This window comes from Globicephala melas, chromosome 15 (genome assembly GCF_963455315.2).
Source record: "Globicephala melas chromosome 15, mGloMel1.2, whole genome shotgun sequence".
Taxonomy (NCBI): domain Eukaryota; kingdom Metazoa; phylum Chordata; class Mammalia; order Artiodactyla; family Delphinidae; genus Globicephala; species Globicephala melas.
In genome coordinates, this window is record NC_083328.1 from 38,549,111 (window position 1) to 38,561,494 (window position 12,384).

At 45.8% G+C, this 12,384-nt stretch overlaps 1 protein-coding gene across 1 annotated transcript in view; it reads left to right on the forward strand.

Moving 5' to 3' along the window:
• The window catches only part of PCSK2 (proprotein convertase subtilisin/kexin type 2), a 216,546-nt gene that overhangs the window by 113,747 nt on the left and 90,415 nt on the right, over positions 1 to 12,384 (forward strand). Inside the window, exons 3-5 of the mRNA XM_030872639.2 lie at positions 2,570 to 2,683; positions 4,283 to 4,391; positions 11,153 to 11,190. Coding sequence (XP_030728499.1) covers positions 2,570 to 2,683; positions 4,283 to 4,391; positions 11,153 to 11,190 — 261 coding nt within the window. The remainder of the gene's footprint in view (positions 1 to 2,569; positions 2,684 to 4,282; positions 4,392 to 11,152; positions 11,191 to 12,384) is intronic.

The window sequence follows — 12,384 nt, forward strand, 5'->3', positions numbered from 1 at the left end:
GGACTAATAATACACAGAAATGAGACAGATGAACGGGAGAAAAAGAAACACAATTTAATTCATGCACATGCAGGTCTCATAGAAGCTTTTATACTTTTTAGACAAAGAAACAATAAATTTGGGAAAAATTGACAGGACGAAGAAATTCAGGTTTTGGGTGCCCAATTAGTGAAGAATCTAAACAGAATTGGGGCTTGAGGTAGTGAATGAAAGAAGTAAGAAGGTTTGTCTATACAGGCTCCTTGGCTTTGAATTCCCTGTCTCTGGTGATAGGGTGTTCTTCTACCTCCAGTTGCAGGGAGTGCACCTTTCATATGAGAGACTTATTTCCTGCTTCTAGGGAGGCAGGAAGGAGGGTCAGAGTGTCCCTCTTGCATTGGCCATTTCTTAAGTAACTTTAATAGATAATCAATATGCCATTGAGGCACAATTTGGGGTGGCCCCCCCAGGGCTCCAACAAGGGCTACATTTACTCCAACATTTTAAATGTTGTACATTAATGAATGCACACACACGCATAGATAAGCATATATATATTATATATAAAACATATATACATGCGCATATATATGGTGGCAGCTGTGAGACTACACCTTGTAGACCTGTGACCTCAGGGCCCCTAGCTGCCATCCTCTGAAAGCCAGCACTGTGTTGACCACAGGCCACACTTTCCACGGCTGCTCCAGCCAAGGGTGGAAGATGCAAGTGTGCTGACACAGTTCTACCCTGAGAGGCTCAGGGTTCCTCCAGCAGCTGCCTCTGATCCCCAGCAGGCTTGCCAAGCCTGCCTCAGACGATGGGGCAGTGGACGGGCAGTGGAGGACACTTGGACTCTGCCTGTTCACTCTCTTCTTTATGGGGTCAAACTTGCATCACTTCCTTGTGTTTTCTCTCCCAACAAAATCCTTACACATTTAATCTCCTCTTGGCATCTGCTTCTCAGAAGATACACGTGTATACACACTCACATACATATATGGGTAGGTATATTTGCATCATCAGTTATCTCCTTTTGACGGACATTAGTTGTGCCCAGATTTGTGACATTATAAAAATAACCATCCATCCCATTTTTTCCAATTACTTTGCTATTTCTTTCAGGGGGCAGGGGTTAACTCTGCCACAATGAATGTCTCTTGTTGGAATCCCCCTCAAAGAACTCACAGAGCAAATGCCATACCCACTACTTCTCTAGAAGTAGAATTTCTCGTAGACTTAGAGTTTTTCTGCAAATGAGCCCCGGGCCTTCCGGCATCTGCATGTGGAGCAGGGAAGCACAGAGGAACTACTCTCCCACAGCCTCCCCCGCCTTCCAGGGTAGCAAGGAAGGGGAGGGTTATCGGCCACTTCTGTAGTCCCTTTGTTCCTGACTTGGAGTCTTCTATTTTCCCTCATCCCATGTCAGAGTTTGTGGGTGCAAGCAACAGAAATTGATTCTGGGTCATGTGAACGAAAGTGAATCTGTTGGAAAGGGACGTGGAGCTCACAGTCTGCAGGAGGCTGATGCATTGGTCTTGGGGGAGCTCCAGGCTGGGCTGTGGGAGCGATGGCCAGGATCTTTTATGGGGAGAGCCTGGTGAGTGAGCCTCTGAGATAAATAGCCTCCAAGGGTCCCTTCTGCCTTCACATCACTTTCCCAAGGTTCATACCCTAGAAGAGAGATACCCATTGAGGTACCTCTGAGGCAGAGAGAGGCTCAGGAGGCTGGTGCCTTGAATTTCACTCCCACTAACACAGAACCCAGTGGGCTTGAGGTAATCTCCCAAATGCACTGGGGAGTCCTGGCAGAAGGAGAAATGAATGTTCAGAAGCAAAATATAACTTAAAAAAACTAAAAGCACCCAGCACACACCCTGTTATCCATTTGCATAGTCCTTGAGTGTGTAGACGCTCAGCCACAGCTGTTGGATAATGAACTAGGTATTGCCCAAGTGAAAGAAAGGGTCCCGTCTGGGACAAAGCCCAGCTGTTGCTAGGAGCCTCCTAATTCAGCTCCTAAGTTTCATTTCCATCCAAGGGCTTGGGGTTCTGTCTGACTGTCCTAACATGAAGTGTCCTCATTGCAAGGACAGCATCAATTTATCTTCAAAGGTCCCTCACTTACCTTCTAGAACTTTGCTGTGGACTTGCTGGCTTGTCAGGCAGGTTTTTCTTGTTTTGTTTTTGGCCGATTCCCAAAATGGTTGCTGGGAAGCCCTCCAGAAAGATAGTCTGTGCCAGTTCCACTGTTTCCCTTTATGAATCCACATTCCTTTCCTTAATAGAAGTGCTTCACTGTTTTAGTTCACTAATGCCCCTACTGCCTCATCTCCCTTGAGAATACTTTTCTCCATCTCCTTCTTATTTTAAGGACACTCACTTTGAGCCATCCCCAAGGCCTCTTTGTTGAGCACAAGCAGAAGTAAATGATCTTGGAAAATAATCATAAAGTAAGAATGTGCATGAAATGAACTTGGTTTCTGCTGAGGAAAAAAAACCCCAACACATTCTATACAAATAGAATTTGAATTTGTAGAAATGAAGTCCAGAAGAGGGGTGTTCAGGTAACATGCCAGTATTGTCATTCCAGGTAAAGAGGGCCTTGCAACAGGAAGGGTTCAACCGAAAAAAGCGAGGGTATAGAGACATCAACGAGATCTACATCAACATGAACGACCCTCTTTTTACGAAGCAGTGGTATCTGGTAAGCATCTCGGTATCATTCCTAATGTTTCTCAGCTTGGAACTTCAGATAGAAGATGGGTTTCTATTTCCTCATGATTCTGTGGGATGTCAGCTAACACCGCACTCGGTACTAGCTGATAGGTATTGATAGCACCCGACTCGGTGCTAGCGATGGAAACCCCATCTGCCTGGTGAAGTGAATATTTTCTCACACACCAGCAGTCCTTCTTGATCTATTTGGGTGAGTTGGTTATGTTTAAAAGGGGCTCAGTGTCTCCAAACCAACCCAAACTGCGGGGCATATTGAAGGGAAAGGAGTGACTAATTTATAAATGTTTATAATTTATAAACTGCCCATTGTAGGAATGCATCACAACTTCCCTCTTGGGGCTTAGAGCTTGACTATGCTTTACGCTTTGGGGCATGGAATTCTACAAATCCAATCTGCATAACTGAATGAGCTTATGTGTATTAGGATCAGGCTACGTTTCTTGCAATAACAAACAATCCCCAAATCACAGTGGATTAACAGGATCAAAGCTTGTTTCTCACTCGTGCTTCACAGCCAATGCTCTGTAATCCCCTGGGACCCGAGCTCCATCTCAGCTGCATCCCAACCCCTGCTTTCACGGGCATCTCAACGAGGGCAAGGGGCAAATCACACTCTGGCTCTTAAAGCTCCTGCCTGGATGTGACAAATGGTTCATGAGCTCACATTCCAATGCCCAAAACCAGTCATGTGGTTCTAGCTTCCCAGGGGTTGGAGAGGTGTCATCTTCGCATGTGCCTAGAAGGGGAAGAGCAGTCATTTTTATAAAGAGAACTAATGACATTCACACAATGTTTCAGCAACACGGTAACAGCCAGCTCATTACTATGGGCTTCTACCAGTACAAGCTCTGACTTCGCTATTTTTTTATGATTTATCTTTGAGAAAACCTGCACAGGACAAAAAAGCATAAAAAGAGGGTAGTGAACATATTTGTATGGAATTTTCCTTTTTTTTCCTTCCTTTTTTGATGTTTTAGGGGGAAGGCATTTTTATTTTTTGCATTAGAACATGCACCAAAGTTGAGCCAACTCTCTTTAATTCAGTTCAACAAATATTTTTAAGCAAGACTCGGTGTGGTGGTACTGAAATTACAAAGATAAATAGAACATGCTCCCTCTTGTAAAGAATATTGTTATTTAGTGAGGAAATTACATTCAAATAAGAATAATCTGAGACAATATGCACTAAATTCTGAAAGTGAGGGATAAATAAAGAGCTCCAAGAGCAAGCATTTAATTCTAAATTGCGGAGGGTTTCTTGCAATGTTGACTCTAAGGAGTTTAAAGATAATGATCTAGTCATAAGAGATAGGAAGATTGAAACTGTGTTTGCATATTTCTGTGAAACAGAAAACATTGATTTTGTGTATATCAAAAAAATGGAGGGAGAAGACTAGAAGAGGTGGATGGGAAAACACCCCAAAGCACTGTTTCATGGAAGATGTTGCCCTTTATCTGGCCCTGGAATACCAGGTGTCTGAGGAGTGTGGCAAGTAAACGTTTACACAGGTGCTTTACCACCTACACCAAACTCATAAGATTCTCTGCTTTGGAATTCCTGAACCAGATCAATACCGGGCAAGCTGATGGTACTCCTGGCCTCGACTTGAATGTGGCAGAAGCCTGGGAGCTGGGATACACAGGGAAAGGTGTTACCATTGGAATTATGGACGATGGTGAGTATTTCAAAGGCTGTACATCACCTGGAAGCAAGTGTGTCTTTGCACACCTTTGGAACACAAAAGATTCATTGTTTTGGAGATGCAAATTAGAGGCAGAATGGCCAGATGCTGGGCGTGGTCGTCTATACTGTGTCGACATCCTCACATTTCTCCACATCAGTGGTCCTCAAGCTCGAGGATGCCCTTCACAAATATTTATCGAATTAATAAGTTTAAAAATATTTAAATGAACTAATGAAAGTTGACCATCATTGAACTGTAATTTCTTATTGGGCCACTGCTTATACCTTACTTTAAAACGGCTTCTGGGCTTCCCTGGTGGCGCAGTGGTTGAGAGTCCGCCTACCGATGCAGGAGACACGGGTTCGTGCCCCGGTGCGGGAAGATCCCACATGCCGCGGAGCGGCTGGGCCCATGAGCCATGGCCGCTGAGCCTGCGCGTCCGGAGCCTGTGCTCCGCAACGGGAGAGGCCACAGCAGTGAGAGGCCCGCGCACCGCAAAAAAACAAACAAACAAAAAAAGCGGCTTCTGTTTATATTTACCATCTATTTCTCTAGAGCTACGCTGTCCAGCGTGGTAGCCACTAGCAGTATGTGGCTATTTACATTTAAGTTTAAATTAGTTAAAGCTAAATACAGTTAACAATTCAATTCCTCGATCCCATTCGTTTCACTTCAAGGTCTCAATAACCACATGGGGCTAGTGACAATTCAACTGAACTTCATTTCTATCATCCCAGAAATTTCCATCAGGCAGTGTGGCTCTGATCCCCGCAACAGCTTCTTAGTAACGGGATTGGGGTTTGGGGAATTTTGACTTTATTGCTACTTTCAGAATGAGTCGTTGTAAAGCAAACTGATGACATTTTTCTATATATGCCCCCTGCAATATGTTATTCTATCCCACACGCCTGCCCAGCAGAGATTTAGCAGAACTTTCTTTTTTATAGTTTGTGATATGAAAACCAATGGGTTTGATGAATCGCTGTGTTTCTAACTACACATGCCTTGGCTCTGCCAAGATCCTGGAGCATCTCTGCCCTGCCATCGTCCCGTCGCGGGTGTATTCTTGCCTGTCGTTAGCTGTCTGGGTCCTCCGTAAAGCTCCACTGTGCACTACTGGTCTAATTACATATAAAGTCTATACAGAGATGAAACAATGGAGCCTTTCTCTTCTCAAGATCCTCAAAGAACACGATGTTCTCTAAAGCAAGCCTTTGAAGCAGGATTGATGGGAAAACAAGGAGAGTCAGCGCGCTTAAAATCAGAACTGTCTTTGTGTGGGCTCATTAAATATTAACATAAAAACAATGCGCAGTGTTTTCTGAGGTGTGAGATGTTTTGAAACGGATGTAAAAGCTTTCTCCAGTGGCCAGGGCTCTCACAAGAAGAAAGGCGCTCCCACGAGTGTGTCTGTGTGTGTGTGTGTTTGCGCGCGTGTGCCAATGTGGAGAGCTTACCTGTTTCTCCTTCCTAATGCTTTGGCTTAGAAAACACCGTGGATGAGCCCAGCTCACCCAGGAGAAAGATGTGTGTAGGTTTGGGGGAAACCTGCCTGGGATACTCTGTAATCACCATTTCATCACACAGATGTGGGGGGACCAGAGAAGCACCCTTAAAAGTGGCCACAGAGAGGCACGGTGCTCTCACAGAACCCCCAACAGCCCCCGAGATGCCCGTTTCAGGATTCTTTAACTCCAGACCCCTTGACTGACCTTTCTTCGTCCCTTCTGAAGAGAGCTAAGGAGAGGGCGTCACCTGCCTCTGGTCCACATTTCCTGGCCTGAGAAGCCGAGCCCGTTACAAAGTCTCAGCAGAATTTCCTGTTTGATGTTGTTTCTCCTGCTGAGTTAGTGGCCTCTGAGATTCAAAAAAAAGTGCACCCTCTGCCCCTCAATTGTACTCCTAACTTCCCCATTGTTTTGGTCGTCCACTGCTGCAGAACAAGCCACCCCAAAACTGAGTGGCTTAAAACAAACACCCTGTTGCTAACTCTCACCATTCTGTGGGTTGACCAGGCTCAGAGGGACAGTCTGGCTTTGGGGTCTCTCATACAGTTGGGCTAAGAAGGAAGCTGGGGCCAGTGTCAACTGGAGTCTCAACTGGGTGCTAAAATGGCTCGGCCTCCCTCTAGCTCCTCGTGGCCTCCCCAGCAAGGTGGCTGGATTTCTTACGGACGGCTCAGGGCTCCCAAGAACAGGCATCCTAAGACAAGAAGCAGGAGCTGCCAGTCCTCTCAAAGGCTGAACCTGGGATGGTCAAGCATTGCTTTGCCCCTTGCCACTGGATAAGCAGTCTGAGAGCCAGATTCCAGGGGAGGAGAAATATCAATAGATCCTGCCTCCTGGTGTGGAGAGAGACAAGGGATTTGTGGCTATCTTGAAACCGGCACATGCTTGTTCAGTAGGATAACTGAAGAAAAGAAGACGACTAAGCCCTTCTCCAAACCCAGCGTTGAACAGCAAGATGAGCGCATCTGGGGCAAAAGCGGCCACAGCAAGGGCAAGTCCAGACGCACAGCCTCTCACCATGTGGTGGGGCACTTCTGCCTAAACACCCACAGACGCGAAGCAGAGATGATGAGCTGGGAGTATCAGGGCTGCCTCTTCTCTCTCAGCTGCCTGCACACGTGGATGGTGTGGAATCGTTCCCCAGATAGTCTCTCAGCAAGACATCACCCCAAAACAAGGTCAAAGACACACATGGATGCTGACCCTGAGACCTAAGAGCAAAATGAATGGCATATTTTATAAGCCTGTCTTGTGTGGGAAATAGTTGATGATCTGTGTGTGGAAGGTTCGATCTGTGGACAAGCACAGTTTTAATACTCGTTCACCCCTCTCTGGTTGCCCAGCTCAAAAACTCAGCCATCATCCCCTCTGCTAGATCCAATGATTTGATAGATGCTCACTGCTTTCATGTAGGTGCTTTCGTTAGGTGCAACCCAGTGTGACTGCCACACCCTACATACCTCTGGGAAAGAACCTCCATGGCTAACTGTTGCCAAAAGGGCAGAAAGAATTTCTGAAGGGTCTGCGCTGACATTCTGGGCATGTTGATGTCAGCACGGACCCTGCTTAATGATGACGACTCATCCCTTTTGTTGTGATGGAATTGTTTGGTGTTGGGAACTTAACCTGGAAAGTAGGATGTGGCCGTAATGAGACTCGGCGATAGACAGGAGTCACCCAGCCCCAGGACGGGCGCTGGCTATCGAGGTCAAAGATGGTCAGTGAAGGCGTGAGTCAAGGCCTTTAGCTGTTGGAGTGAAGGAAGTAAGATTGAAGGCCAGTGAGGCAGGGTCAGAGAGAGTTTTCAAGCTGAAGTAAAAATAAAAACTAGCGTTTCGTGAGTACTATGTGCTAGGCTCCACTTAACATTTGGAAACAGTCATAATTATTCTCTAAGGTTTGTGTTATTATTATCCACATTTTGCAGATGAAGAAATTAAGGTTTAGGGAGAGAAGAAATTGCCCAAACTAATCTTCACCACCATCTTCAGTGCTTGAAACCCACCCTGTGGCTCTGCCTCCCTGGTGAGACTTTGTGATGGGGCCTCATCCTTATAAGCAGAGGTACAAGTTTCAGGGCCAGACAGTCACCCACAGCCTTCCAGGAGATTTAGAACTCTGTCATATGCTGAAAAGCGGTGTTTTCTCCCCTAACCTTGGGCTCTGCAGGCCCCAGAAGGTCCAGCAGGGTGTCTGTCCCCATTATTATTGCTGTGTAACAAGTGACTCCAATATTTAGCAGCTTAAAGTAACTATTTATCTTGCTCATAAGATTTGTGGCACAGGAATTCAGAAAGTCTGGACAGTTCTCACTTGAGGTCTCTCGTGCAGCTGAGGTCAGGTGTTGTCTGGGTGGGGGTCATCGGAAGGCTAGAGTCCAGAGATGTTATACATCTCAATTGAACTATTAGCATTGTAACTAAGAATATGTACATGGAGCTCACTGATGCCCTGAGGTCTCCAGAGGTGCCAGTGATTCTTGAGAATATGGACTGTTGTAGGTTAGACTTGCAAACTAATGACAGATACTAATGGTTTATGAACAAAAATATAACCAAGTATTTGTCATTTGTGTGCATTCTGATTGGCTGGTGATGAGTCCGTGCCCCCTGTAGACTGTGAGGCTTAGATGGTTGTACAGCTCAGGTTCTGTATCTAAATTGTGTTTTTCCGGGACCTACGTAGCATCTGGCTTTCATTGCTGAAAATAAACCAGTGAATGAAAATAAGAGTGAATACGCTAATAATACAAGAACTGAAAAATAAACAAACTGATTAAGAAGATGTATTCAGTGACTTCCACCTTCAAAGATAATCATATATACAAAAATATTGAAATACTATTTAATTGCCAGGTTATTATTTTTATGCTTAGCTCATTATTATTTTTTCTGAGTCATGTCTATCATCCTTAATCTATCAAGAATATTTTCTTCCTCAGACCAAAGTCTGTATCTCTTCTAACTTCACATTCAGTGTTCCACTTAACCTAATTAAAGATCCTTTATTTTAATTAGGCTAAATTTATCTTATTTTCATTCTGATTTCCTTCTGGTTTCAAATTATCTCTTTGCTTTAATATTTCCCATCACAGAGAAGAGACTACTGCCTCTTAGAAAATTCCTTTCCTAAATAACTTGCATGATCAGAACTTGAGGCCATGTTTTAAAAACTGACTCCCTGTTAAGAAAAAAAAGTATTCTCTGTATCTTTTAAACTCATCTGTATGTTATAAAATGTTTTGCCTAATAATGAGTTCAAAAAATGTAACCAATTTCCACAAACGTATAGGAAAATTTAATTTCAACACAGCACTCTAAAACCAAGTAGATTTTTCAAATATCTCTGCTCATCTGCACCACCCACAGAACCCTAAAAATGTGGTAGATTAAGGTTCTAATGAGGATGCTAGAAATGTAATTTATTAAGTGTTTACTGCAAGCTAAACACTTTCAATGAACCGGCTCCAACCTCGAAAACTGCTTTGCGAGGTAGACAATATTCCCATTTCAAAGATGAGGAAGCTGAGGCTCAGAGAAGCTATATGGCCAAAGCCACACAAATATTACAGTGTCTGAGCCTGGACAGAACTGATCTGTTGATCTCGTAGCCTGTGCTTATCCCCAACTCCACCCCACAGCCTACACTGACCATCTCTGAATCAGGGTCCAGAGCAAAGGTCTAAAACTTTTATAATATTAGCCTTTAAATCTTCTGACCGCTGTCCTCCTGCCGCTTTGGGGAGGGGAGAGGAGGATGGTGAGGGGGAAGGGCCTGGCTATAGTCTCACAAGCAGCGTGAGGACAGCAATTGCTTCTGATGTCAAAACATGAAAACATCAGCAGCACAGTGACTCCCAGTCCAGAAATTACTTGTGTAACCAGGAAAAACAAAGGAAAACTTCCTTTTAGAAATATACATTTGGGGCTTCCCTGGTGGCGCAGTGGTTGGGAGCCCACCTGCCGATGCAGGGGACACGGGTTCGTGCCCCGGTCCGGGAGGATCCCGCATGCCGCGGAGCGGCTGGGCCCGTGAGGCATGGCCCCTGAACCTGCGCGTCTGGAGCCTGTGCTCTGCAACGGGAGAGGCCACAACAGTGAGAGGTCCGCGTACCGCAAAAAAAAAAAAAAAAGAAATATACATTTGGATACAAGTTCTTTTTCACAGGACAAAGCTATAATGTGGCCTGGCCTCGGTGTGCATGTAGTAGTGAAGGTGACCACTATGATAGGGACTTAATGACGCTTCTGGCTTTCAAATATTGCAACCCAATAGAATTACTAATGCCACTGGAATAATAGGACCACACTGTTCTCACCCCTACCAGGTTGAGAAGAAAGCAAGCACAGAGAGGCCAAGCACCCTGCCTGAAGCCGCACAGCCAGTTGGCAGCGTGGTTGTGATTAAAACTCGAGTCTCTGACTCCAAAGTCTACACTCATAACCGTGATGCTAGGTAGTACAGGAAGCCAGCCGATTTCTGAGAGGGCTGGATTCTCTGATGTCACTGCTGCAAAGATTATATGGCTCTGCAGACCTGGATGAGAGCTTTGCAATTTGCCCTTTGAAGTTTCACAGTGCTTTCTGAGATCCACGTGTTAATGGAACCCAGCAGTGCTCATGGACCAACAGCAAGACGGGCCACATCCAGGAGAAAGTGCAGGACTCCTGCTGGGAGGCTCCCTGGAAAGCCTTCTGCAGAGACAAGAACCAGCTCCCACCCAGGACACCTCGTGGGAAATCACTTGCCCTTTGCCTAATGGCTTTTCTCGCCGAGCCGTGTTCCTCTGGTTTCCGTGCCAGGCAACGTTCTAATCCATTGCTGTCCGGGCTCTGTTAAATAATAATCACTTTTCCTCCCCAGAACCGGTTTCATTTCAGAAGAAATGCCTGTTGATGCTTTAGAAATGTCAGGATTTCCACAAATCTCTCTTAGATCAGTTCTCTGTTGAGCGATCCGTCTTAGGGTCACTAAGCTGGCATTTATGTCAGAAGTGTTATCCTGGGGCCTCAAGCTCTAACTGGCTTCCCTCCTCTGACACATCTGGTGGCCGCTGGCTCTCCACGTGGGCGGGGCAGCACCCTCCCCCGGGGATGGAAACTCGAAGCTGGGGCCCAGCGCTCACCCCCCACACACACACATCTCCTGGCGCCAGCACATAAGGAGCGCGCCTTCTCGAGCAGCTTTCCTGAGGATACGTTGCAGGTATTAACCTATTGTTCCTGTGCTCTTGTCTTTTCGCAGGGATCGACTATCTCCACCCGGACCTGGCCTCAAACTATGTAAGTGCAAGCTGCCCTGTGTGGGGAAATGCGTGTGTCCTAAGTGTTCTGGTGACCCTCATAGTGGGAACTCGCACAGACGCACACACATGCCTGCACGCACATAGGCCGTGCACGCTGGCACACGGGCACGCCTGCACGTGCATGCACCCCAGACTGCCCGTCTTATAAAAGCCACAGCTCAGGCCAAAGACAGACGAGGCATGGGGCCTGGCGGCAGGCAGGGGTGAGTGACTTCACCAGAAGAAAAGAAGGAAACTTGAGATCTGAAAGAACAAAGTGCTGAGAACAAAGGTACAGGGAGAGGGAAGAGAGAGCCTTGGCAAGGTTTAAAATCAGCTCCCGCTGAGGAGGTTGAATGGTGGGTGGGAATGAGCCCTTTGGGTTCTTGCTGGACAAAACCGATGGCAAAAGCCAAAAAGAGCAGGAACTCACATTGCACCCGTAGCTGTGTGAGGTCAAGCACGCCACCTTCTTCTTATTTCGGTGCTGATGCGCACTCCACACTGACTTTCCCCACGACTCTGAGTAGAGCATTAAGTATCCCTTGACACATAACAAACATTAACAGGGAATCACAGTAAATGCTATTGGGCTGGTACCCCATGCTCTGACTTTTGACGCAGCAAGTCACCTGCTGATTTCCCGATAAAATCTCCAAACCTTTTAAACGTAAGCGATGGCTTTATTTTAACCCCAGGGAGTATACTATTCAAGCATTGGGGTAGTCACTTAAAACTACCCAAAATATTATTAAGTTACATTTCTCCTGTAACTTCCAGGGCTAAGTATTTTATAAAATGTTATTTATTTGCTGAAAAGACTCATATTTAGGAGAACATGAATTTAAATAGAGGAAAGATGGCTAACAAGCAGAAGTGTTTGGGGATCAAAATTCCGGGTCATTCTTCCTGGAAGGTGTGAGTGTCCACATTGCAAAAAGAGAAGGGAGATTTTCCATGTGTGTAGTGGACTGGGAATTGGGAAGCAAAGCACCAAGGTGCTGGGTTTCTATTTCCTGCATGGGTCTTACAAACCTGGGAGAGTATACACTGGGCATAGCGCAACCAATGTGCCTCCAGAGAGAAATGACAGAAGACAATCCAAAGCTCTACTCCCCGAGATGAGAATCCACTCTGGTAGATGAGGCAGTGAAGAACCACCTAGGAGTTGCAGATGCTGCCTTGACGACCA